General features: G+C 39.0%; 1 protein-coding gene across 2 annotated transcripts in view; it reads left to right on the forward strand.

Annotated features, from left to right (window-relative positions):
- Positions 1 to 480: 480 nt before the first annotated feature.
- Positions 481 to 27,804, forward strand: part of TRAF3IP1 (TRAF3 interacting protein 1) — a 41,936-nt gene continuing 14,612 nt past the window's right edge. Inside the window, exons 1-12 of one of the 2 annotated variants that reach the window (XM_065841430.2) lie at positions 481 to 669; positions 1,439 to 1,507; positions 5,676 to 5,837; positions 7,597 to 7,737; positions 7,909 to 8,376; positions 9,574 to 9,651; positions 16,580 to 16,655; positions 21,832 to 21,930; positions 25,861 to 25,951; positions 26,663 to 26,746; positions 27,383 to 27,503; positions 27,650 to 27,686. In XM_065841430.2, the coding sequence (XP_065697502.1) occupies positions 547 to 669; positions 1,439 to 1,507; positions 5,676 to 5,837; positions 7,597 to 7,737; positions 7,909 to 8,376; positions 9,574 to 9,651; positions 16,580 to 16,655; positions 21,832 to 21,930; positions 25,861 to 25,951; positions 26,663 to 26,746; positions 27,383 to 27,503; positions 27,650 to 27,686 (1,549 nt within the window). In that variant the 5' untranslated portion in view covers positions 481 to 546. The remainder of the gene's footprint in view (positions 670 to 1,438; positions 1,508 to 5,675; positions 5,838 to 7,596; positions 7,738 to 7,908; positions 8,377 to 9,573; positions 9,652 to 16,579; positions 16,656 to 21,831; positions 21,931 to 25,860; positions 25,952 to 26,662; positions 26,747 to 27,382; positions 27,504 to 27,649; positions 27,687 to 27,804) is intronic. The other variant, XM_071811352.1, reaches the window with a different exon arrangement.

A 27,804-nucleotide genomic window follows, 5' to 3' on the forward strand; every position in this document is an offset into this window, starting at 1 on the left:
ATTTCCCCAAAAATAATCCCTATCCTGAAAATAAGCCCCAGCATGATTTTTCAGGATTTTTTGAGGATGCTTGAGATATAAGCCCTACTCAAAAAAAAAAAAAGCCCTACTTGCAGTTCATTTAAAAAGATCAATTTAAATAGTGTCCAGGCAGCTATACATGTAAAAAAAATTAATTGGCAATAGAATGCAGCAGGACAGATGTGAGAATGTGATGACATGACTATATTTGAATAAATGTTGATATTTTTGTTGTTGAATAAATGTAGATTTTTGTTCAAGGAAAGTAAGACATCCTAAACCCTAATGCATCTTTTGGAGCAGAAATCAATATAAGACCCGGTCTTATTTTCGTGGAAACAGCGTGAGGGACATCCATAGCCGACTTTTGTTCTTTCATTTTATAAAAACAAAGTTGCTCTTCGCAACCGCACCCCCCCCCCCCCGCTCCGCTCTGCGCTTGCGCGCCGCGGCCGCGGGGCATGCCGGGAACGCTGGGGCCGCCGGCGGCGGCCGCGGGGAGGGCGGCGCGGTCCCGCCGCCGCTATGAACGAGGCGGTGGTGCGGCGGACGCAGGAGTCCTTGGGCCGGGTGATCCGCAAGCCGCCGCTGACCGAGCGGCTGCTGGGGAAGCCGCCGTTCCGCTACCTGCACGACGTGATCACCGAGGTTGAGCAACCTCAGGGAGCCGGCCCGCGGGCCCGCGCCGCCGGTTGCCAGGCAACGGCGCCCTGCCTGCGGGCTCGGCCGCCCCCTGGCGGGCGGGGGGGGGGGTGAAGACGGGGAGACCGGGGGCTTGGGGGGACACCCGGGGAGCGGAGCGATGTTCCGGCCGGGATGGGGACACCGGGCACCTCCCCGGGGCATGCGGAGGGCTGGGCGGTCACTGCTGCTCCAAGCAGCGAGTGAAGGTCCGGGGTTCCGGAGTAGCGACTGAATCTCAGGGGTTTTAGGGTGGCTGGTGACGGAGAAGAGCAGACAAGGGGTCTGACTCCTGCCTTCAGCCTGGCGTCGGTTTGATCTTTCGTGAAACTTGCTAATTGCTTGTTTTTCTATCTCCTATTTTAAAATAAAAAAAGCCTTAATTTTAATATTTACTACACAGCTGCTTTTTTATATATTCACATGTAAAGAAATCAATAAGGGAATAATGCAGAGCTGCGTTTAAAACGCATGTGCCGGTGTCTACATTGTGAATCTCGCCAACCATCGTGTTAAAGATGGAATTAAACAGGGAGGCCTGAGCTGTAAGCAAGGATTAAGTGTCCTTGTTCTATCAGAGACACAGCAGAACTCTGAACCTGCTCTAGAAATAGTTTTAAATGATGTGTCACCTCTGAAAGCAAGTAAGGGCAACATATTTCCCACTGTCACACAAGCCTTATTGAACAGAGGCCTTCAGATGTTCTTAACTTACTCTTTTTTTACTGTTTTGAAGGTAATTAGAGTGACAGGTTTTATGAAAGGACTTTACACAGATTTTGAATTGAAATCAGAGAATGTTAAGGTGGGTATGAAGGTATGAAATGTCCTTACTTATTTAGCTGTAATGTTAGTATTCTTTGAAACTTGCCACAGGGTACTTTTGGTCTTTTCTGTGTTCAATGTTAGGACTTGTCTTTAGTTTTGTGAAGAAGCTGTAAAAGCTGTTGCCTGTTGGTTACATTATGCATGGGGTGAACACCTATAGATTGCATTTGTGGATGTGACATAAACAAGCTGTCCTGTGTACAGAACTGTTTCTGTAAAGATCTCAAAACAGTAGGGTTTAATCTACAGCCAGGTCTAGGTTTCCCAAATATTGTTGTGTTATAGATGAAAAGAATCATTATGTAGTGAAATTGGCTTCTAGTAGTTAGGCATTGATAATAAATCACGAACACTAGAAATTTACAAGCAGCTTTCTAAAGAGTCTGGTGGTCTCTCAATGGAATGTGTAGGTTTATATTTATTGCTTTATAGTAGATGTGTGTGTATACAAATATGATGTAAATATTCTTGCTTAATATCCTAGGAGTTGCTGAGACATTAATCTGGTATATGCATTCCACAATGGGCTTATTACTGTATACAAAGAGCTAATTACAGTAGGAGGATGTTAATGTTATTATTGAAAATTGTTTTTCTTAAGTACAAGGGTGACTTTGGTCTCTGCTGCTCTTCCATTTGCTGCTCTGCTGAGCTGATGCTGACTTCACCTACCGACTTGTTTGGAAACTTTGGTCGCTTGTTCATGGCAAATACCACAGTGTTTGTATGTTGCTAGTTAGACAGCTACATCTGTTGGTGATTGTTCAACATAGCAACTGAAAGTATGAGGTTTGTGAGCCTGGCTTGTCGCTCGTGCAGCCAGGTGCATGGGTGTTTTTATGCACTTCTTGAAGCTAATTATTTATCTGTGTGTTTATTTCTGTGACTGTTCTTATTGTTGTTGGGATAACTAGAAGCTAAGTTAGTTATACAATGGGTTTATTGTTTTTATCAGTACTGTCCCTATTGAAGCTTGTCCATAGTTTCTGTGTTGAAGAGCAGGTTAGCACATGCTGCCTCTTCTTTGGAAAGCACTGTGTTATATTTTTGGGTTGAAAAAGCAGCTTTCCTAGCAACTCCTGAGTAGGTTTTTGTCAGTACCTACATACTGTGATAGCTGTGAAGTCGCACCAAACTTGAATGCCTCTCTGAGAATTTCTCTCACGGTCCATAAGATCATGGTTTTCAAGAGTTCAGGCAGAGGAGTCCAAAATGGTGTGATGTGGGGGAAAACATTTCTAGTCTGTGTTCCTCTTTTCGAAACACTGATCAGGAGGGAGACTTGGCTGCCACAGCATGCTTCCTTACTGCGATTTCTGTTGGAGTTGTGGAAAATCAGGAGAGACAAAAACTGCCCACAGAGAGCTAGAGTCCGAGAGCAGCAGCCTGAGTCTCTATTGTGAACAGTTGTATATATTTCTATGCAAGGGTGAACTGCTTTGTGTAACTCCAGGAAATAATACTCATCTGGTGTGATGATCTGATGGTAGATGCACAGAGTTGGAAAGGGCAGGAGGCTTTCTGAAAAAAAGAAAAGGTCTGTACCCACCATGAAATAGTCCCAGTGTTGCAGTCCAGAATCTGCTATGTGCTGGGAAAAACTGGACAGTTGCTCTTTGCAAGCTGGCTGTGCTGTGCTGTTGCAGTTTGCAGGGTGCCTAGGCTGAAATTAGGAAAGCCCAAAGCTCATGGTCCAGTCTCTGTGGCGGCTGGGGCTGGCTCCTGGTCTGGACATATCCCCTTTTGTGCTGCGCACTGTCATGCACACATACGTGCAGCAACTGTCTTCGTTTCTAGTTTCAACTCACCTGTTCCACCTGGACATAGCAATGGGGTCCTGAAGTACCCACTGTTTTTTCTCTGCTACCTTTTATGTCTCCACTGTTGGGATAACACATATTTAATGGACAGCTGGTCGCCTCATCCCATGTGGATGGGAGGCAGGCTGGAAGCATCCCACGAGCCCGATGTGCCCCGCAGAGCATGCACATGGACCTCACTGAGTTCTACTTTGTTTCAGGGGTGTGTAGTCAAAACAGTCAATGGAAGAGAGATGTAAGGGAAATGGAAAGCGTGAGGACAGTTACGTGGGGAGCTATTCCTCTCTGTGTGTTTATCAGAAAAGTTCGTCTTGTTTGGTTTAGTAAAACGTTGTTCTCTTATAAATGGAAAGATTTGGTATCAGGCTTGCACTTTTAATCTTCCACATCGGCTTTATATATATACACACAAATAAGTCTTTATATGAAAAGTATTGCTGTTTGGAATAGTGGAGATATCTTTGTTTGAAAGCTACCCAGTAAAAAAAAAATTTTTCTTACGCTCTGGACACTGTTTCGGATGGTTGTTTTTGTTTTGATAGAACTTTGTTTACTGATACAGGTAGGAGCCCTGGATTTCTCATTGCGTTCTTGAGGATTTCTTATATGGACAGAACACACTGATAATGTTACTGTTGAAAATTATGAGGATGCAGGAGAAAATTTTGGATCTTTATTTGAAAACTTGTTTGGTTTAGAATAGTGTCCTGTCTCCTTCCCTAGATTAATAGATTGCATATGTCCTTGGAAGGATGGATAATTACTTTAATAGAAGGTTGCAGTATTTCCTTCTTTCCTTTTTTATTTTTGAATGCAGGGAGCACTGGTGAAGTGCTCCTAATGTTAACATAGACAATCTGAAAATCCCAGTTCTGTGGCAGTTCTTTGTTTTAATCCTTTTGGAAGAGTCAAAGATGGGAAGAACTTAGACTCCAGAGACTGTCTTCCCATGTGTTGCACTATCACTTACATGCTTGCAGGAGAACCTGGTTCTTCTTTATAGAGGGTGGCTCTGGGACTTGAGATGACACATGAACAGCTCTGTGCAGCTCTGGTGCCACAGGGGTAGATGATGCTCCCAAATGGCCTGCTCAGCTGAGGAAATACTGGCTTCTGTTGCTTTCCTCTGTATATCTGTTGAATTAGATCTGTGTCGTTCCGAATCTGTGCACCTGAGATACTCCAACAGTAAGCGCAGTGCAAAATGAGGTGTTTTACTGGATAGTAACAACTGCTCCTTTTCTGAATTAACTGAAATGGCAGTGGTCCACTTTTCAGTTATCAGTTTGAGTGCTGTAGTTTATATTCTTTTGAACCAGTGCCTATTAGAACATGTATGCAGAGTTCTTTTCACATGGGTTTACTTTTAAACAGGTGAGTAGAATACTTTATCTCCACTCATGACTGTAAAGGATGAGTGAGTAGACTTCTGTGCTGAGCCTGGTAATATTCCTTGAATTTTATTATGTTTTATTAATGAAACCCCTTTTTTTACCCCCTGAATATTCTGCAGCTGCAGAGGCTTCACACCATGATTTCATTCTCTGGGCCAGGAACAATAAAATTTTACTGGGTGGGGGTTGGTTTATTTTGTTTGTATTTTTTTCTTATGATTTTGCATAATCACCAACAGGCATCATCTCTACTGAAGGGCACTTGAGGAAAAGTTGTTTGTAAAGTGTAATTATAAAACTAAAACACATCTGATAATTGCAGAGATAAAAATACGTGCCTGTATCCCTTTCCCACCATGTTTCATATGTTTTCTTTAGTGACTCTTAAGTCTGGTTTGTAAACTATGTGTACAAGTATGTAAAGCCCTCAATTTAGACTCTCCCATAACTTTGTGACTTCTGTGCTGAAAAATGTTGAGGGCAGGAACTGTCCTTCTGAGTAATATCTGCTGTAACAGTCCCGTTACAATTCTGTAGTGATTCTTTTGTTAATACTTGCAATCGTTTCTTAAACAAAGCTTTATCTCCTTTACCATGTAATGCTTGAAAATAGAGTGCCAAGGGTCTTACAGCAGTCTTAAAATGCAATGGAGCTAAGTGATAAACGTATTAAAAAGACAAAGTTATACTTTCATTTTGATTATTGCAGTTCAATGTTCATCCATTATCAGAAATGTCACTTCTTAATCAAAAATAAATAGCTAATTAGAAATCCTGGCCAGCCCTCCTTCCTGACCTTGCAAACCATATGCTGCGGTTGTACAGATGCTTTCTGCAACTATTCCTCTCATCAGATTTTTTTCCAGTCTTTAGGTGGTGTGTGGAATTATTTTGGAGTCTCAGTATTCTTTCTAAATTGCTCTTTTACCAGGATAAAGATGCCAAAATCAGCTTCCTTCGGAAGGCAATTGATGCTGTTGTAATGGTAACAGGAGAGCCACTGTCAGTGAAACCAGAGCGTGTTGTGGCCGGACACGAACCTGAAAAAACCAATGAATTTCTTCAAGCAATTGGGAAGTGTTGCTTAAATAAAGTAGGACATTACTATATCTATATGTATTTTGTACACATAGTGATTTATTATCAGGGCTTATTTGTAATAAACTTATTTGACACTCATCTGCTGTTTTTAGTTACACAAGATGCACATTGGGTCACCACCATAATAAAAACAGATAGATGGTATATGACCCTTAGCAGAGTTTGAGCCAGGTCTCCCTTCAAATATGTTCTGGATATTTTAATGCTTTTAATGTATACTGGTTTTTATCTTTCACCTTATTTATTGGTCATTTAATAACATTTATTAGGTTTGAAGAACAATATGAAGCTTCAGAACTTTTAAAACTTTGGGATGCAGACAAATTAATTATATGACCAGATACTGCCACCTTTGACTTCATTTCCTTTAGAATTTCAGTCAGATTTCTTAATTCTGTAATGGAAGTCATTTTTCCAATATGCTGCCTTTTTATTTTTTTTTTTAATTTTTATTTTATTGAATGTGGAAATGCAGCAAAAAAGAAATGTGATAACCTGTTAAAAATAACTGCAGGGGCAGTTCTTAAAATAATTGTTGCATTAAGAGTAATGAGGAGCATTTGCATATAGGTGTTACAGAGATTTTTGAAATACAAAGATATAATCTAAACCCCTTGAATTAGTAAGTGTGAAGAAATAGTGTATAACTAACTGTGAAATACTACAGTGCTTACAGACTGTCTGCAAGTTTAGTTTGGATTATTTTTGGCTGATAATCTATTAATAGAATTTTATGTTATTTTGTTTTAATTAGCTGAGTGCTGTGGGCATCTTAATTATTAATTGCTTGAGATCAGGAAGTTGATAAACATATGCACAGAGATCGGACATGTTTGAAAATGTGCTTGATGGAACAGCGTTGTAGAATGTTGTGATGAGATTTAATATCCAGAGGATACAGTCTACCCATTTGAGCTAAGATAATTATCACCTTGGCTTTTGTTGTGAAACACAAGCTTGATGTGCACTGGGAATGAGATTTCCTTCAGTCTGTAGCTGGATACTTTTAGTGCTGAGCTGAGAACCCTGCTTGGAGTTACTTAGTTCAGGCAAGTGTTGCTGGTGTGCAGAAGTGAGTCTCCAAATTTGAAAACCTACAAAAATTCATAGTTTTGTATTTACAAACCAGGAGAGAATCAGGAGTCAACCCCCAGGGCAATATCAATTTTAGTGACCTAAAAGCTATTTCTGTTTCAGGAAGAATTCCTTGGCAAGGTGATTTTTTTTTTTTTCTTTTTTTTTGGTTAATATAGTCAAAGTCTTTGCCACTAGGACATGAAAATATGATATTAACTTTCTGTTTAAATGACCTAATTAATAATTGCTCATCATCTTAGCAAATGGAATAGGTGCAGAAACAGAATACCATCTGCAGCTTATTGGAAGTCATTCTTAATGTAGTTTTCTTCAGTGACTGTTGCTGATTGAGCAAATATTAGGTGAAAGTGGAGTGACCTAAAAGTGGATGCAAATACAACATAGTGTGGTTTTCAGAGTGTTTAAGCAGTTTAGCAGTTATTGTATAAGGTTTTGACTATCATTTACATTACCGTTTTGAAAAACATTTGTTTTGTTGCGAAGAGATTTATTATTGTGCTATAATACATAAAACCACCATATATTTATATAGTTCTGGCACATACAGTCAAATTGTTACAAGAATTACAAGGAGGTATTGATTACAGAGACAGGAAGGAGGTATTTAGTAAAATAATTTACTCATTTCTATGAAGTTTTTCTATTCCTTGCAGTTGTCCAGTGATGCTGCTGTAAAAAAGATCTTAGCTGGGGAAAGAGCTGATGCTAAAGGGAAACCCCCATCCTCTAAATCTCGAGATAAAGAAAGCAGAGGATCCAGACCAGAAGAACAAAAACACCATAAGGATAAAGAGGTAGGCATCTGCAACTTTTGTGGGGTACAAGGGCTACTGCTTTTTATGGTTTATTTTTTTGTTGTTTTGTTTGTTTGTTTTTTTGGCTTGCATTTTTTACTGTGGAAAGTAACTATGTGATAAGAGTTGCCATGTACTGGAATTAAATTTTAGCTTTCATTTTCTGTTTAGGGTAGAGGAGACATAGAAATTAAAGACAGAAGTTCAAGCAGAGACAGAAAACCCAAAGGAGATTTGAAAGAGAGTGAAGAAAGAGAAAAAGAAAGTGATAAACACAAGGATAATGAAGACAGGCACAAAGATCCTGAAAAAGACACCTTTAAGGAAGGTGGGAAACAAGAAAGGGAAAGAAGCAAAAGCAGAACAACCAAGCAAGGAAGAGAAACAGAAAACAACAAGGGAAAAGGAGATATAGAACGAGATGATCTCAAGCATGATAAAGGACGGGAAAGGGAGAAAAAAGATGAAGCAGGAAGAGAAAAGGACGCACTGAAAGGAAGAGACAAAGAAAAGGCTAGGGACAGAGAACGAGAGAAAGACAGAGAGAGAGGAAAAGATCGGGAAAGGGAGAGACAAAGGGAAAGAGAAAAAGATGGGGAGCATTTAAGAGAACATGGAAAGGATAAAGCAGAGAAAAAGGTAATTGAAATCCTATTTCAGAGAACAGTAATATTTGGCATGCTGTGGTATGGACTGAATGTTTGTTATAGTGACCTTGCATATTTGTAATCTCTGCTCATTTAACAATTAAGTACTTTCTTTAACAGCAATTACGCTCATGAAATGAAAGTGTCGGTGTGGGTTTGATCTAGTAAGAGTGTGACTGAGGCTTTGTATATAACTTCATGTCTCTGTCATTATATATCTTGACTTGAGCCATCAGACTCATCTGACTGTGTTTCCTAAAGACCTGATCAGAAGTTTCTTTTCTGCACAGCTCATGTCTGAATCCTTCTGATCACAACACATTACTTTTGGCAGAGAGGGGTGGCAGCGACTGTTGGAACTGTGCACTTACATGCTCATGTGTCTTCCCAGTAATGCATGCTGTTGTTGCAGCTGTAGCCAGATTTTAGATAAGACGGGGCTGAAGAGAGTTCCTTGGGGCAATAATTAGCCATTAACACCTCTTCTTGAGCTTACTTCTGTATCAGGACACACATGATGGAATCTTATGTCTGTATTTCTTTTTTTTCTGGCTTTGTAGATTAAGCTGCTTGCTTTCAGCTTGATTTTTATTTATTATTTTTTTTTTCCTGTTTGGAAGCCCATCTAGGTTCTTGCAAGGTGCTCTATTTGCAGTGGACTCTGCACATCACGTTCCATCTTTGAGGAGGAACACATTCACCATTTCCCCATACTTCAGGTCTTCTCATTGTGAAGTCCTAAACTGCCTCAAGAGCCATCACTTCATTACTTTTCATATTGTTCTTCTTTTTATCTTCTCTCTTCCTCCATTGAGTATTTCCTGTTCTCCTTTTTTCTTCTGTGCTTGTTCATGGTGGAAATTTGGAACTCATGGACATCAAAGGTGCTTCTGTGAGGGGGTAGTAGTTTAATTTTGTTAGATATGAGAAAGCACTTCTGTCAGTACCTGTCCGCTGGCCTTAAGAATTCTTACTTTCTGGTATTACTCAGAACAATGTTAAACTGTTGATTTTGCTTGGTCAGTCACCTGTGCAGGTGAGTCAAGGTGAAGAGTGCAGGTAGGTGGATAGGAACACTGTTGTGAAGTGCTCAGTTCTACTTCATGCCAATTTCCACTTTCACGTTATTCAGGTAAGCAACTCCCTTCTCAGCAGCACAGTGAATCTAAAGCAATTAATTTCTTGTCAGTCAGCAGATGCTGAGGAATCCTCGCGTAGAAAAATGCAGAAGCCCACTAAAGACAGCAAGTGCCAGCCAGATAATGAGGTTAGTAGTACAGAAGATCTGGGAAGGTGTATATTGAAAGTGTTGCATTTTAGAATGATTTGGGAGGCTGCACGGAAGGAAGATAGGATTGAAAGGTAGGTAGTTGGCAAGTTTTAGGACTGTAAAATAGATGCTTGCCTGGTTTTATTTATTTATAAATTTAGCTGAACTTGGGCAAAAAAACATCTACTTTGTTTACTTCATTTTCCAGATTTTAGTTCTGTGTATTGGTATGTTGGGTACTTCAGGAAAAAAAAAAACCAGTTATTTGTTCAAGTTTCTTTCTATTCCTCTGAATCTTTCCTGGAAAGCTGTTAGGATTATTTTTTATTTGTACTTTAACAGAAGTTACTGTTTTGGCAAGAAAACGAGTCCAGTGTTGTGTCTGGGCCTACATTTTGCAGCTGGATGATGGAAGGGCAGAATAGCAACTCACTGATTTCCTCTGAACAGTAGCTGTTGCTTGTGATACCATTGTGTCTGCATCTGCTGCTTCTTGATGACCTGAGGCAATTTGGGAAATTATGAAGTCATATGGCTAAATGTTTAAAGAGCGAGGCTTCAATAAATTAACCTAAAACAGCTCAGGGTAGGAAAAAATAGGCAGGATCCCAAGTCTAGCAGGAGTCTCTGCTGAGAGCCTATGGGCCACTGGCATCATTTTGTCTTCTACATGAGATGACAAATTTATAGCTATCCTTTGACTGAAATCCAACCAAACTTTTTAAATTATTGGCACTTGGAGGGAGAGCTTATAAAACAGTTTTTAGCCTGAAGCAAACGTTCATGGCCAAGTTAAACTTCCTGCAAATTTGGTCTCTAATGGAAATTCTGAGCCTCATCCCAAACTATCGTCGTACTCTTGGGCACCACAATAATACATTGGGGCAGTAAAGTTTCATTTCCCGTCTTAAGTGCTTTTGGGAGTGATTCCAAGGCATATGGGTTTATTACCTTAAATCTAGGTGACATGCTTTTCCTTTGCTTGCTTGCATAACAGTAGACGCTGCTTAGTTTTTAGGTGATGAAAACACACGCTTTAGACCGGTACATGACAAATGGACGTCTTCTTCAAACTGTGCCAGAGAGGAATGAAATGTAAATGTTCCCAATGAATCTTTAGAGCTGGAGAGCTAAGATAGCTGCACAAAGTGATTTAGAGGAAATTCCAGCACGAAATGAATTCTGATGGATTTGGTTTGATCATCCCATCCTCACAGTAGTTTCGCAGTAGGGTAATGCCTTTATTTCCAGGGATTTACCCTGATTTAAACTCCTGTAACTCCATTTAAGTCACATGGCAGAGAAACAAGTGTATTTAGAAAGAAGGGAAACAGTTTGTGTCTTTATGCACCTGGAGAGTATTGAATTGTAGTTTGTAGTCTCTGCTGCATAATTAATAAATCTTCAGCATCTGTCTTTAGCTTTTGTAAATATAATACAAGCGAAACAATTGCAGGAACCCCTCTCAAGCAATGGCTGATATGCCAGTACTGGACATGTAACGCACTCTTTTCTGCCCTGAGGATTAACCTCCTCTTGTTTACTGGTTTGTTACTGTCACACCCACTTGCCCCCTTACCCTGGCTCCTCGTCCCACTCTGGATTTTTATCCTCACTCTTGTGGCCACAGCTTCTCTTTCTTTCCAAGCCTGGTCTTACGTGGCTTCACGGCGTTATGAGCTATTTGTCTTCCACTTGGTTTTTATCTTCCTTCTTCCATGTTTGAATTAGGCTCTTTCTTCAGACACACTGCTTGGCAGCATAAGGACATAGAAACGGTGTGGGGAGGAAAAAGCAGTGGGGAAATGGGAACTTTTATTTCTTTGAGATGTCCGTGGAATTTCAGGCTGAATGGCTGCTATGCTGCATTTACTTTAGAGAAAAAATTAATTTAGCGCTTTTTTTTCCCGTATCCTACATTTGCAGCAAAGCTGTCACTTAAAACTTAGTTCGTGGCTTTGCTCCTGTGAGATTAGAAGTCTAAATAAGATTCTATCCATATTCATGCAAGCCTTAATTTTTCTTGCTGCTAATTATCAGAGGCTAGCTTTAAAATGCTACTTAAATTTTGACAGGTTGACCTTTTTTTTTTCTCTAAATGTATTTTCTTGGTACCGAAGAAACTCTGTATGTTACCCAGCATGTAATAATCATCACATGAGTATCTGTAATTTTCTGGAACTAAAAGAAAGCAAATATTAGTTGGAATTAAGAAGAGACATTTGGCTTACACATGGCAATCAGAAGAAGGCTCCTTGCTGCTTCATGGCTACTGTTTGTGATCAGAGCGAGTTGTATTCTGTTAGCTCTCAGTCCATCTCAAGTAAAAGTCTAGTTTAAAATGGATGTGTCGTAACATGACTGACTGACCTCCTAAGTAATAAAGATAACTTTGTCTTTTGACAAAAGGTGATCGAGGTCGTAGAGCTTCTGAGTGTATGGTGCTGTTTATATGAAAGTGGCTGCAGAACAGGTATGTCATTTACCCCTCAGGCCAAACACATTGGAAAAGTCTCTTCTATTTTACAGATGGCTGCCGAAACTCTTGGCTGAAGCTTTTTCTAATATCCTGTCACTTTTGGCCACTTCTCTGATGACTTTTATTTTTGCCTATGAACTGTATTGCTCTGGAACTGGTCACTTGAATCAGCATCTAAGTCATATCTAATAAACTTCTGTTTCTGTTGCAACTCATCTCAACTGTATAATGAAACAACTACTGAATGAAAAAAAGACATAACTGCCCCAGAAGCAGCAGGAGAGAACTGTTATGTGGAAATCTACTGGATGTGCCTCTAATGTTTTTGTTCCAGTTCTGTGAATGACCCTCTCTTTTTGGTGTCAGTTATTCATCACTGGCTCATGTAACAGAAACCTATCATTAAAACTTAGACTTTAAAAAGTGGGATTTTTCTAACAGTTCTTTTTGCATTTGAAAGGTTTTAATTAGCAGAAGCTAACACCAATAAATCACCACTTTGTGAGCCTTCAATTGAGGAGAAGGTAATTGATCAATATTTTCCTAATAAGTTTTATCACTACAGCAAAGTGACCTTAGCAAATAGACATCTTGCCTTGTTGCTGTTGCACACTAATCAATTACGCCTGTTAATAATGATAGCCATTTTAGGAATAAATGCTGGGAACAAAGTTTGAGGCAAAGGGCAAAGACAGTTTTTGAGGGATATGTAGCTTGCGGTAAAAGCGTTAGCAATGAGCTGTGTTTATTTGCTGAGGAATAGTCTTTTGTACAATATTTTAAAGTGTATTTGTGTATATAGTTTTATTTATGTAAGTCATCTAATATTTATATACATAGTATTTTCATTACACGTGGAAATATAGCTCTGGGCACTGTGGGTGTAATTAGAAGTCATCCAAAACATTGTGGAGAGATAGAATGATGAAATCATTTCAGTTGGAAGAGACCCTCAGGATCATTGAGTCCAGCCATAGATGATTGAGCTATATTCCTGTTCACAGACTTAATTATTTTTTTTTTTTTAGTGGGCTATTGATGCATCTGATGAATTAGAGGGGGAAAACACCAGTGGCTTATTTATGTAACGAGTTGTCCCCCTCCTTTGCTTGGATGGGAGTGTTTTGTCTGCTTTTTGACTGCCAGTGCATGGAGTGGCCTCAACTAGAGAAGATGTGTGTTGAGCATGTACAGAATTCGTTATGAGAGCATTATAAAAGTCACTGATAGCAACTGTTCATGGCATCTAATAAACAGACAGTTTGGTTGTTGCATGGGAAGGGGAAGGAATTGGCCGTTTGGCAGGTTGTCTTTTCAGAGCATGTTTCTCATCTTAACCTCCTGAAACATAAGAAATTGTTGTTTTCTTCGATCTTAAATTAAAAGTCAACCTATTTAAAGTTTAATAATAAGGACAAAGTAGCAGTTTGGATGGTTCACAGCAGGCTGCTGTATCCTCTCCAAGTAGAAACATAATTACTCAAAACTGGGAAATGTTCATACATCTAGGATTCCACTTTAATATGTTTTTTCCAGGATGGTGTGAGATGAAGTGTAAGATTTTGTTTTAATGGCTCCGGTGACTGCTTTTCAAAGTCTTGGAGCCTATGAATGTTTAAGAAGAAAAATGACCTATTTTATCTCCCTTTGGAAAGACTCAAATCATAAATATTGTGGGATTTATGTTTTTGTGTGCTACCATAGTGATTAAAGTTTAGCTTTTACTTTGCACCTGTTGCCAGTGTGCACATGTGGCTCTACAAAAATGTTAAACAGTGTTTGTAGTCACTACCTGACATAAATAAATGACTGAATCCACTCCTCCAGAAGCCTCAGCACCTATTCTTAACTCCTTCCCCACCTGTGCTAATAATTACATCACCCCAAGAGCTGCTGAAGTCTGAGTGAACCAGATGTGGCCTGTGGGCCTGTAGAGCCAGACTGATGGTATGTAAGCTTTACTTTTGCTGCTTGCATAGTGTCGTGATTGTGAAAGATGGTAGTAATTAAGATGAACCGAGATTAAAATTAACTACTTGAATATCAGCTATGCGTTTTGGACTTCTGTATGTTTTTCTTTATAATATGCCAGCCTTCTCTAAAGAGTGAAGCAAAAGTATTAGTAGCTCTGGTTGTGGGTCAAATAATAATTGTAATAAACCAGTGAAGACAGTGCAAGTGAAAACTAGTTCATGTCAAAGCAGGACTGTGTACGGGCCATTCAACTAGATTTTTACAGAGCATAGGATGTGGGGCTTGCTTTTGGCTGATCATATACCTGAAATTCTGGCCACAACTATTATATGACATTAATGGAGGTGAAGGAGATGTAGTTTCTAAAGGACCTAAACTAACTGTTGAAGCAGACTCCTGTGTAGACTTCCAATTAAGCATCTCCAAACAGTTAAATTTTTCAGTTGCATACCATTATTATCTGTTGTTGAGGAGGATTTCCCCTTCGTTTGTCAAGAACTTCGGTTGAGCTTGTGGTGCATTATAGCATATAGAAAAGCAACATTTGCCTTCAAAGCAAACTTATCACCATGTTTCTGACATGCCAACTTAATTCCTGTCCTTCCTGTAGTTGTGTCTCCAGCACCAGTGGGTACGTTGTTGTAAGCTTGTAGAGGTGGGATGTTTCTCTTGCATGTGCACCTAAAGTAGTTGGAGTAAAAATACTTACCAGCATCCTCTGTTTTTAAGTGTCTTGTAGTGTTATTTTTCATTACAACGTATATGGTCCATAGCCCAATATGCGAGATACTATGGAAAATGAATGTTTCACATGGTGTAATTTGACAATTTTCTCTTGCAGGCTAGTGGAACATATAATGTTAACATTTGCATAGAAATGGAAGCATTTGTAATTCTCATTTATGTTATCAATATAGTCAGTAGGGCTGCCAATAAATCTTGGATGCAAACTGCATGGACTATTAATTCATGCAAACTACAAAAAGCAGATAAGGAGGAAATCCTGTGAGGTGCTAAACATATTTCAGGATTTTCGCTAAGATGCAGAGATGTATTATAGGGATAGAAAGCACAGAACCATAAAATGGTATTTATAATCACCTATACTTCATCTATTGTGTGCAGAGGTGGTTGCTTCCTTGTTAGAAAAAAATGTTGCTAAAAAAATCAGGGAGTTAGGTAAAATGGACAGGAAAGTTATCATAGAATAGAAACATAGAATTGTTTCGGTTGAAGAGACCCTCAGGATCATCGAGTCCAACCACAACCCAACTGTAGCACTAAACCATGTCCCTAAGAACCTCATCTAAATGCCTTTTAGACACCTCCAGGGATGGTGACTCCACCACTTCCCTGGGCAGCTTGTTCTAAGTTACTAGAAGCACAAATGGCTTGTTGGAAGCTACTAGTTAATTAGTATGTACATCTGCTCCTTCTGCTGGCCAAGGTTGGTGTAAGGGGATGGGCTGACTCCTTCCCACCTTGATCCCGTACACAGGAGCGTTGTTGGGCTGACAAGGAGCCCTCCTTTACACCTTGCACCTTCTCTAGAGGCGTTTGGGCCCCAGCTGTGTAGCAGGTAGTAGAAAATGTGTAGTATACCATGCCTGTAGCAGTGGCAGCTCTCACAGACCTGCCCTTCCACAACACGGTGCCTTTGCAGGAAGTGTTGGCAGTCAGGTGTTCTTGGCTTCAGGCACTGCAACCTACATCCAGAGAAAACAAAATCATTTTTGTGTATGCTTGCCTACTTTAATTTCCTGGCCTCTCCAAATCATTTTCGGCCTAAGGTCAAAGTCCTTAGAAGTGGTGTGAATTTTCCTCCAGTTTGATCTTTTCCACTTTTGAACTCTCATCCTCCTTCCTGTAAGAGTCGCATGTTCAGGTCATTTGTTTCTTGTTTGCTGGACTTTCTGGCAGGACCCATTTCTCAGTTCTTCCATGATCTTTGTCCAGGAAAGCTGCCACTTAACTAAAGGACTATGCAGTTCTAGTGGCACAGTTTTTTAGTCTTTGCTTCTAGTTTGGAATGAAATTTAAAAGACTTCGCAGAAGGTTGAAGAGGAACTGTGTAGCTGGTGTAGCTGAAACATATGGTTGATCATAAGCATCTTATTCCTTTCCGTAGCTCACTGGTAACTGAACTTTGTGTCCCAAGACCAGAAGTGGCATCATAGATGCTGCATAGGTTCCACAAGATTGCTTGGCCTTGAATAATTTTAGTTCACATTTGGAAGTTGTTTTTACAAGAATGAAATCTAATCATATAGGTTAATTTAAAAGAAAATAGCTAGTGTGTGTCCAGAAACAAGACCTGCGGACTATGAGGAAAATAGACTTGATGTAGTCTTATATGTGTGGGTCAGTTTTGTAAGTTAATATTTTTCATGTATAATATGTGTAGATAGAAAGCAACACATACAGGTAAAGTTTATATATAAATATATACATTTGTGGGCTTTTTTTTTTTAGAGTGAAAGTCCTGCAGGAATATCAAGGCAGCCTTCAACAAAAGGATCAAGGCAACATGCCAGACCCGGAGGAGAAGGTAACTAGAGGGAGGATATTATTTCTATTAAATATGCTGGAGGGTTATTGAATAGAAATAGCATAAATACTTAAATATCCGTGTTTATTATTTTCAGTGCTTGTTTTATACTCCCACTCTGCATTTATGAATCCAATAGGCAGTTTTTCTGCTTGGGTTTGGTACATAGAAAGTGCTACTAGGTTCAGTTTGCTCTCATCCTACATGCACAACTGCAGATGTAAATTCAGCCTGCTCTTGATATGTATTTTCTCTCTGAGTGCCCTTTTGTAGATGGTCTACAACTATTTCTTTTTCTGTTCTTTTCCCAAGAACTGTTTCTTTGCTTCATCATCTGGCAAGTTCATACCAGATATGTCTTCCAAAACTTTGGGAGGCTTTTTTTTTTTTCCCTTTCACTGAGGATTAGTGTAGAGTATGTCTGCATTGATAAAATTATTGCACGTTACCTTTACATAAAGTCACAGGTAAAGGTTTGTTAAATGTTTACTGTAGAGCAGTATTTTTGTTTTAGTAAGACTTAAGATATGTTATTTTAGTAAGATGGAAGACACTTGTGTGTATGTTTTAGGAACAAATCGTACGGCCATGAACCCTGAATTTGTAACTTCTTCACTTACTAATACTTAGGAAGAGTTCTCTTCCTGAATTTGGCTAGGGAATCCAAACTTCATTTATTTTCTGATCTCCAATTGTTTCTCAAGGATCTGAAGTCTTAGTGTTTGGTGTTTAGAAGTTTTGGGTTTATAAATGAAGAGATCATATTTGTCAAAAAAACCTGACCAAAAGAAAAAAGGCTCATTCCCTGAGATTAACTGAATACTGGCCAGTGCAAAAAGAAATTTCCCAGGGTATTTGTTTGCTGAGCAATACATAAAGCCATCCACATTTGTGTGAACTTTCTGGGGTTTCTTTGGTGCAAAGGTGGTGGGGTGAATTCAAGATTAGCCAAAACCTTCTGAGTGATTTCCATTTACAGTACTGCAAGAGTAAACTGGAGAACATGTGAAGATAAGGTGTTAGCAGAACCTCTGGCATTTGATGATTAGAGAAGATTTCTCAGAGTATTGAAACAGTGGCACACGTTTGTAGATCTTGGACTTTATCTGGTGTCTGTTGTTAGAGCTGTGGTCAGCTGTGTTGCACCTGGGCTGGTGTTAGGAGCTTGTGATTTGGGTTGGAACAGGAAGGAATCCTGTCCCGTGTCACCTTCTACAGCAGCTCAGCCGAGTGTAAGGAACCAAGCCCTTTGGCATTTCTGCTGAGAGTGCTGAGGAAGAAAGGCCAGATATTGATTTGTTATCGAGGAATTATCAGGAGGAAAAGAGGATCTGTAACGGGCCGATCTCTTTGGGATGGGCAGGAGCTGCGCCTGGTTGCTCCTGATGGGTGTGTGGTATCAGGACTCCAGGCTGAATCGTGGCTGTGCTGGTCTGGACAGCAGACAAGGAAGTAGTTCTGGAGTCATCTTGTCCTTATGTTGGTGCTAGATCTGTCCAGGCTGTCACTTGTGATAAGAGATCTGTGGTATCCGTGCTAGCCCAGTAGGAGGTGGATTGGTATAAACTGTAATTGTATTGATTACAGGCCATTTTACCAACCTTTGGATGGTAACCTCTTCTGAGTCTTTGTTGACTGGAGCTATTTAGCAAATGGTATAATCATCAATAAACATTCCTTCTCATCTGCCTGACACCTGCATTAGTCATTTCTCCTTGTCCCTTTAGGCAAGACTGAAGTGAAGATTTTAGTCCTGGAATAGTTTTGACTGAGTATAACAGACAGTTGTTCTAAGCTTTACAAATAAGTAAATAATTTTATTTTAGCTGTTAATGTATTTCATTGCAATTGCTTATGTCACCAGCTTTTAAAAATACTGTATTTGCATGCTAAATGGGAACTAGATTCTCTTCAGAATATCCCAAATACTTAATACTTTCACATCAGGAAGAAAGGAATCTAAACTTATTATTGCTAGTCCTTTGTGTAGGAAGGCCAATAGAAGGAGGCTGGAGAAACACATAGATAAGGAATAAAACCAGCTGCTAACGAGAGCTCATGTAATGATAGTGCAGCTGCAATTCCAGTCTGTATTTAAGTGCCTTTTTTCCTCCTACTCCTATTTTGGTGACCTGCTTATTTACTTTGATTCAGGTTTTCTGTCAATGATTTTGTGCCCTGGGAGATGATATTTTATTTTTAATGAAGACGCCAATATAAATAAATCAGTTTAATGTATCAGTTCAGAAGATACAATAACACCTGTGAATTGATACCTGTTAAAGAGCTAATTCTGGCTAAAGACGTGCTGTTTAGACTAATGAAGCACGAAGATCTTAATACACTCAATCTGCCAATGTCACTATTTTTAATCTATATAAAGAGATTCTGTGTTGCTGTATCATCACAAGCACGTATGGGTTTTTTTTTTTTTGGTTTGTGTTTTAGTAGGTTTCCATGTGTCTGAAGCAAAATACTGAAGTTATATCAGAGCTTGGGTAGTGTTTTCATATCAACCAATAGCCATGTTTTCAAAAGGGCTTTGGGGAAAAAAAATAAAAGAAGGTTTAGATACCTTAAATACTTTGAGAAAGATCTGGCACTTTGGACGTGAACGTCTGTTGACTTAGGGGCTTAATTCAAGTTGGTGCTTGAAAATTGAAAATTTTATGTCACATCTCATGTACTTATGTGCTGTGAGGTTTTAATAATTTTGTAGATGAAAAATACCATCTGGATTCCATTAAATGTAGTCTTATTTTACTACTTAGTGATCCTTAGCTGATCCTATAACTTTTTTATTTCCCAAGATTTGAATATTTGTTTTATAGCCTGAACTAGCACTGAACTACAGTGACCAGACATGCCCCATTTTATAGGAACATCCCTTCTTTAAAATCAGGATCCAGTTTTTCTGATAAATGAAATATGGTTAACGACTTATCCTGTGTTTTGGTTTTAGGGTAAATATTTTAATATACTCATCTTTTCATGATGCAGCAGGTCAGCACACTCAAATTTCAGTTTACCTTTGTGAGAAATACTTTTGGGCATTAGCCCTCAGCAGAGCTGCAATAGGTGAGTAAGGCTGCTCCAGTAAGTCATCCAGAACGCAGTAAAAACCTTCTGGAGCGACATGGATGCCTGTTGCACAGTCGTTTCTGTATTTATTGCTGACAACAATCAGAGCTTCCTATGTTTTCTAGTATTAACTGGAGATAAATAAATGCACAGCAAGAGAAAACACAAGGGCTAGTGTCATGACTGAACATGTAATAAAGAAAACCACTGGTGAATGGAGTTAAGCAAAACCAGGTATTTTTGTTATCCTAGTAATGAAAACAAGTTATACCGACATTTGCTTACCTCCAGTACAAACAAGTTCCTAATGGTATTGGAGCAAATGTGTGGTTTCTTTTTCTTCTAATGTAGTTAATGTTACATTTATTACTACTCAGGCAAAGACTACTTTTATAGTTGCAACATGCCTTGCAGCAAAACTTGGATCATGGAATAGAGCCAATTTTTGCTAATTTAAAAGCTGATTGGTAAATAGAACATGATTTTATTTTAAACTTGCATTTGATCTTAATGGCAATCTGAACAGGCTTCCTTTCAGACATCGAATTAGTTTCTAAATGAAAATGATGGAGTAAAGTGCCTCACTTTCCACTGTTGGTTTGGGTTTTCTGCTGAGCTCCAGAGCTTCTGGGTAGCTTGTAGCACTGCTGGATAGGTAGGTGATGAATGTTTAAATGCTTGTTTCAGTTTTATTAAACGACGACTCACCCTGGCCTTAGCACAGGTAAAGGAAAGTGCTTCTTGACCTTTCTCTGCTGTGTATTAATCTCCTGCTAAACTAGTAGAACTCAATATTCCTACTGCAATGAACTATATATCTTTGTGGCATGGGGGGAGGAGTAGATCCTCTGCTATTGATCTGTATGTCCTGAAAGCTTCAGCTTTATGTTGCGTGCAGTAGTTTCATTGCTGGTTTTGGAAGGTTTGGATGTTCCAACCCAAGCATTAGGCAGGGCTTTGTCTAGTAAATCTTCTCCTGTGCACCCAGATCTATTTGCTGATTTGTTCTGGTGGTGGAAACATTGCCTGAGGTGTTGTGGCCGTAGATGGGGGGCCCTGGAATCCGTTCTTTACCTTTGCATTACAGTTACCTGTTTGCAGATAAGGAGACTTGGAAATGCTGCGTTCAGTTCCTGGGTAGTGCTTCGGGTACCTCTATTTTAAGCACTTTCTGTATCTATTATCTTGCCTATTTCTGAATTTGTTCTACTTCTGTTGCATTTTGAGGAGCATGAGAACTGAACATATTACTCCAAGTAAAGGCGGGGTGTGAGTATATATATATGTATACACAGATATATTTAATAAGACTAAAGCTAAATATTTTACCCGTTTAACTTTTCATGACCACGTGTGTTCAGTGCACTGGTATATTTTCAGGAATTATGTACAACCGGTACTGAATCATTTCTCCGTTGCGTCCCTCTGCCCTGAATGTCTCTTCTCCCTGGGCAGATAATTTAGAAATCAGATGTATACCTGAATATTTCAGCCTTCTTCTACTGAGTATTACTTTGCTTTTGTCAGTGTTGTCCTGTTGTAACTGGGGGAATTAATTTAAGGTAGTTGGTAGATGAAATGTTCTTTCATTTCTTTACAAAAATAAAACAGTTTTAGATAACATCAAAGGTGAATAGCATTTGTGGACTAGGTGCTTCTGTCGCATTACCAGCAGGTTGTGGACTTCAGCTACCAGACATCAGCTTTTCTTGCTTGAAATTTCTCAATGGCTTTAGTATGAAATGTATTTAAAACTAAAGCCTTTGAAACAAACAGAAGTGCATTATGCATTCCAAGGAGTATATGTACAATATTGTGTATTGTAGCAATTATTAGGTAAATATTGTAACTGCAGGTAAGTATTTACCTTTTTAAGGTAAGTATTGTGTTGTTTCACCAGCTGTTGATAAGGAGTTAAATCAGTGGTCATGTAAAAAGTCTTTGTGAAGTTTGAATGTTATTTATTTACACTCAAGATGGTTTCTTAAACTAGGATGGCCCTTAAAGAAATAGTAACAGGTATTTAGCATGGCTTTTTATTTTAAATTTCTATTGTATCTTTGGTTTCATTTGATTATAAACTGTTTTGTTATAGGAACTGTGGAAACAAAGAACATGCCAGATAGGATTTCAGAGGACAATGCTGCTAAAATGCAAGAGAAAGCTGAACCAGGACTTGCAGCAAGACAGAAAGGTGGGGAGAATAAAAACTTGGCTGCCTTGGAAGGTTTAACTTGAGTGCTGTGGAGTCGAACTTGAATCCACGCAGCTAAATGATTTAAGGAGGGTGATTTACACTTAATCCAACTGCTGCCCTGTGTTTTAATCACATCTTGTGATTAATATCCTGTTTTGAAAACTGCATGTTCCTTGATAAAACAGTTACTTTACATTCTCTCCTTCCTTACCCTTATGCAAGTTTTCAAAGAGGCCAGTGCTTACACTGTCCCGAGGAAAATGCAGAGCTGCTGTGCCTGAATCCCTTGGTGACTTGTTCTGTATGAGAACTGAATCATTGCACGTTGCCTTTTTGTACAAATATTTGGGAGTCTCAGTGTTTGCATTTTACAGGATTTTAGAGGAAAATTCCATCTCTGCATTCTTGTTTCTTCATTTGTTTTTCAAGTTGTATATGGCTCCCAAGACAAAGGTTGTTCGTGAGGTATTTGTATCCAGCTACGGTATTCGTGGAGCTATAGAAGCAAAATGTAGGAGGAAGAACTGAGATTTAAGCAAAAAGCTACATTTTTGTTTTCTCCAGATCCAGATACTTGACCTAGTTGGGACAGTGGATACCATGTATGTGGGAGGTCAAAGGCTCTTTCCCAGTCCACCTGTGGCCTTCAGGGACTCGTAGCTGTGTCAGTCTAATGAAATGTAGGTGGTTGGCCAAGACATTTGTGTGACCTTACACAACTGGGAGAACTTCTACGCTAATTCGTCTTAATCTTTTGGAGCTGTTTTGTCTACTGGAATCTATCTGTTATGGAATATATTTTCATATTCCTCTATTTCTAATTTGAATGTATTTAAGAGGAGAACCCCAGGTTCATTATTAATTTGGGTTGGATTCTCAGGTGGTGTAAGAACCAAATATTGTATTGACTGTTCTTTATTTTCAGCTTTATTCAAGAAGATGGTGTAATGTATTAGTGCGTTAGTGGACTTTATTTTTCTCTAAGTTCTTACAGAAATGAAATTGTTGTTCATACATCTACTTGCTTTCATAGTTGGAATGTAAAATCAAGTGTGACAATCGATAAGAACAGTCATTGCAGATAGCTAATTTGGGTGCATGTTTGGCAGTAATTATAAGTCAGGGATGAACAATCCCTTCTGCTGTGTATTTGAGTCTTCAACTGCAAATCAAGTTGTGCAAATTTCCAAAGGAAGAATCATTTATAGGATTTTAAAAACATTGTTTATTGGATGAAATAAACTTATTTTCCTGGACCTTTTGGAGTTTCATTTCTTCATTCTGCCTCAGTCTTATATTCTGTTTCTGAGCATTGAGGCTCTGAATGTTTCCATTGTGGTGGGTTTTTTTTTTCTTTATAAACAAGGATTTGTCAGCATATCAGTTGTTCTCCCTTGGTGTCCTCCACTAGGACACCTCACTGGCTAGTTCATGGCAGCATCTTAAATAGGTGTATGTTTAAAGCTTTCTGGCAAAGGAGTGTTCTGGCTGCCTCAGCTATTTGCTCATACACCCCTGAAGTTACTCAGGTTCCAGTTTCTTTAGACACGTGCACATAAATGCTAGCAAGAGATAGGAGAAGAGGAAACGGCCTCAAGTTGCACCAGGGGAGGTTTAGATTGGATATTAGGAAAAAATTCTTCACGGGAAGGGTTGTTGGGCATTGGAACAGGCACCCAGGGAAGCAGTGGAGTCACCATCCCTGGAGGTGTTTAAAAGGTGTTTAGACGAGGTTCTTGGGGACATGGTTTAGTGCCAGAGCTAGGTTATGGTTGGACTCAATGATCCTGAGGGTCTCTTCCAACCAAAATGATTCTATGCATAAGCACTGTCTCATTTGCTTACGTAGCTGGTCCTCGATACTGTTTGGTTGTGCATTAGATTTGTCCTCCAGTAAACCCCAATGGAATTAAATGGAAACTGTGTGTTGAGACTGCTTGAAAATCATGGTCACTGCTGTTCCACAACTCCAAACCTACCTTTGGAGTTAGAGAAGAGCTGAAGATAGTTCTTCCACAAGGATTTCAAGGGCTTAGGTGGTACCTTGTAATACTTTTTTTAAGTAGTCCCTTCTGTGAACTGCCTCTGAATTTCCTCTGGACCTTTAATTTTCATATTTGTGGATGGTGTAAACTTACGTTGAGGGGTGAGCAGTCCCCATGCTTTAGTAGTTCTAAGTAGACTGGCATGGCTTTGCCTCTCAAATCTGTTGTACTGTTTACACATCTCATTCAACTTTCAGGAGCATCTACTTGGAGACAAATAAGACAAATATTTTGATCCTCCAATGTCTTTTGACTTTCAAAAAAGTTTCATTTCTGATGAGTGTGTTTTGCTTGGTGACCAGAATAGTGATGTCTTTAGCAGGGAAGTGTGAGTTTGTTGGAAACTACTCCCTAATGTGTTTGTCCCTGTTCTCCTGGTCCTGGTAGCAGTTCCCGAGTAAGAGGTTGGCCGTAGTTCTTGTGTTCTTCATGCCTAACTTGGTCGGATTATTACTATTAAAGAATTTGTACAACTTCTTTGAAAAATCAACATCCTTGTTATTTCCAGATGAATTCACCAGCGACTCAGAAACAACATAGTGACAAAAGATCAGCACTGAACATACCAATGGTAGTTAAAACCTTCTAATAGAAAAAAATAGGGCCTTTAAATAAAGCACTTTTCTAGTTTAGTGCATGTTTTTCCTTTTATGCTATGGATTAAATAATTTTTAAACTGTAACAAAACATAATTTAGCTGTGCTTGAATGCTTTCAGTGGCCTTTATCCAAGTAGTTTCTATTTAAAATGATACCAAAATCCATCTATGAAAGTGCTTTCTGCTTTGGATTAAGTGTTTTTAGGGGAAAAAAAAAAGTAATAGTTTATGAGAACTTTATGGGTTCTAACTTGAAAATAAGCAGAACCTGTGGGGAACTGTTTGCAATATATTACAGGTAGTTACTGCAACAACCAGATTAATAATACGTACTTTTTCCATTTTCTTAATGTCAGTACATGACATTATTTCCCTCCTATTAGTTGTTGCATTTATGACTTCTGTTCATATTAAAAGTGAAAGTGATCCACAAAACTTCTCCTCAAATAACTGGATAATTGGGCCAGTAACAGTCAGTGAATCTGGAAATCTGGTATACGGGGGGTCCCTGAAGCATCTCTTGGTTTGCTCTGTGCAGGTGTGACAGTGCTGGGCTGTGATACCGTCACTGCTCCCAGATTTGAGAGATAAGCTGGTCAGAGTAACTCAGTGGGAAACCTATCAACTGGGAAGCAGCCATTAAACTGGTTCTGTCTTGATTTAAATTGCAAAAGGGGTCAACACTCTGGAGAACATGATTGTGGTGGGATTACAGGACAAGCCCTCAAATCAGAATCCTTGATGTAGAAGGGGACAGAGAGACAGAGGTCAGCTAGTGCAACCCCCTGCTCAAATCTACGTCAACTAAGAATACCAGTAGAGTAAAATAAGAAGTTAAGGGAAACAAAAGAAAGGTTAAAAAAACCCAACGTAATAGAGAATATAGATATTTTTTAGTAATATTTTTTCTTTTATGATTTTGTGTAATGCGGAACTTGAAATATTGCAGATGTTACCATGCGACTATGGAAGAATTGAGTGAGGTGATGTCATTTTCATAGATGCGGGAATTTCACAATATTAAGAAACAAAAAGTAAAGTTTGAATGTCGTTTCAGTATCCCTTTTGAATTGTGAATGTTGAGAGATGTTTAAAGATGGGAAGCTCACAAGATATTTAACTTCTATGTAAGCTTACAGAATTTTATTTCTAATTTTAAAAGCTTGTCATGTGATGCATTTTGTGAGCACACATTCAAGTATTGTGCTGATAAGGTCAGTCATAAGAAAAGTTAGATTGGCCTTGCCAGCTAAGTGAAAATTGTTTACTTGTTTCATTTAATAGAAGGAGAAGCAGAGAACGTGGCTCCTGAGCAGCCTGCAGTATCTGAAAATGCTGAAGTACCTCATGATCTTCCACCTCAGCCCATCCAAAGGTTTGTTCCTATCATTTATTCTGTTTGTGTCAAACTATGGTGTGTATGGAGGTCATAGAGTCAGTCCATTTGAAAACAGTAGGGAAACTTGGAACAAGACATTTCTGCTAGTGGTATCACATAATAAATATTAGCCCACATATGCTTGCCTTTATTCATTTTCATTTCCTTCCACAAAGCAAATTTTTAACATTGTGAAGTGTTTCCGACTTATTTTCTTAATCCATGAAGTGCTCCAATGTAACATTAAAATACGAAGGATACATGGAAAGTCTAATGACAAGAACATTGCATCGCATACATGCAGTTGCCTTTTAAATCCCAATTTACTTTTTCTTTCCCGGTGAAGTGTAATAGTATCACTTGTGAAAATCTTTTTTCTTTTCAATTTACTCTGCAGTGTGTACTGTTAATGCTAAATTTGTTGTTAATGGTAAATAACTGTGCTGTACACAAGTTATTTTTTAGTGAGACAAAGCAAAAGGTGGTTCTGCACAAAATCATCATTTTTATTTTAGTACACATTTTCTAGATTTTCCTAGACTCCTACTGCTACAACAAGTATTGCAATATTGGATTGCATACTGGGGATGTTTTCAGTGCTTTTATGCTTTGGTTAATTTACTCAGCTCATGTGTGTGTACGTCTGTTCCTTTGGATGACACGATGCTGCTTCTTCTAGTAAATGAAAATTCCTCTTTGTAATTGCAGACGTATTCCCCGTCCTAGCAGTGCAAGACCAGCCCCGCCCCGAGTAAAACGTCAAGAAAACGCAGAGGTCTTACTTCCAGAAAGGTACGGAATGTGGGAGATGGAGAGCAGATGTTTCTAGCTCTTGTGCCCCAATATTCTCAGATTTTCTGTGCCTCACCAGCTGCTCAACAGCTTTAGGATGGATCATCCCACTCTTGACTGACTCAGAGTGGAAAATTCAAGCCTGATTTGTTTATTTTATTGTTTCTGCAAATCCCGTGCATTATCTAAAAGCTGTGGTTGGTAGTCACATCTAAAAGTTAAAAAAGATACTTTTTTTTTTTGCCTTTGGGAACTCTGAAACAGATAACCATAGAGCATTAATCTAAACTGCGGCTAGAAGAGATCTGTGTAACGTGCAATGAATATCCCATGTTCAAAAAAGGCTGAAACAACCGTTTGAAACTACAGACCAAATGGCTTTCATGATCTCCGATAAGTGCCAGTCACTGAAGTGGTGTGTTTAGAAGGAAAATAGACATCCTTCTGCAAGAGAAAGATGGCAAAACTGTTTTCAGAGTTGGGCAGTGGATGGAAATGACAGAATTTGAGGCGCTTTTAGTTGGTGCTGCTTTTTTTTGTGAAAGGGAGGGCACTGCTCTCTCTTCTATTCTGCATAGATCTTAATAGGTTGGGGCAGATCTTAATAGGTTTTAATTTTCATTGTTTCTCTTGCAGGAGTGGTAGTGGTAAAACAGCCTCAAATGTGATCACAGACCAGCAGGTTCCTGATGATGATGATGACCAGTTCGTGGTGGAGGCAGCACCACCACTGCCAGAAATGCCAGGAATGGAAATGGTCTGTTCATGTTGAAAATTACAGAACCTTTTTCCATACTTTGTAACTTACTTATTTAAGTAGCTTCTAGCTGAATATTTTTGAATAGCTGTATATTACAGCAATGTCAACTTCTTGTAACTAAAACTCTCTTCCTGCCTGTGTAGGAGCCAGAAGTGGAGCTGGTTGAGGATGAAAAGCATGGTATGTTAGCTTTTACATATGTTTATATATATATATATATATATGTAGCATAAAACCATGGTTTTAAACGACATGCTGAACAATTAGAATGCTGAATTAAACAGTAATATACCTCCTA

The sequence above is a fragment of the Patagioenas fasciata genome, chromosome 7 (genome assembly GCF_037038585.1).
Source record: "Patagioenas fasciata isolate bPatFas1 chromosome 7, bPatFas1.hap1, whole genome shotgun sequence".
Lineage (NCBI taxonomy): Eukaryota > Metazoa > Chordata > Aves > Columbiformes > Columbidae > Patagioenas > Patagioenas fasciata.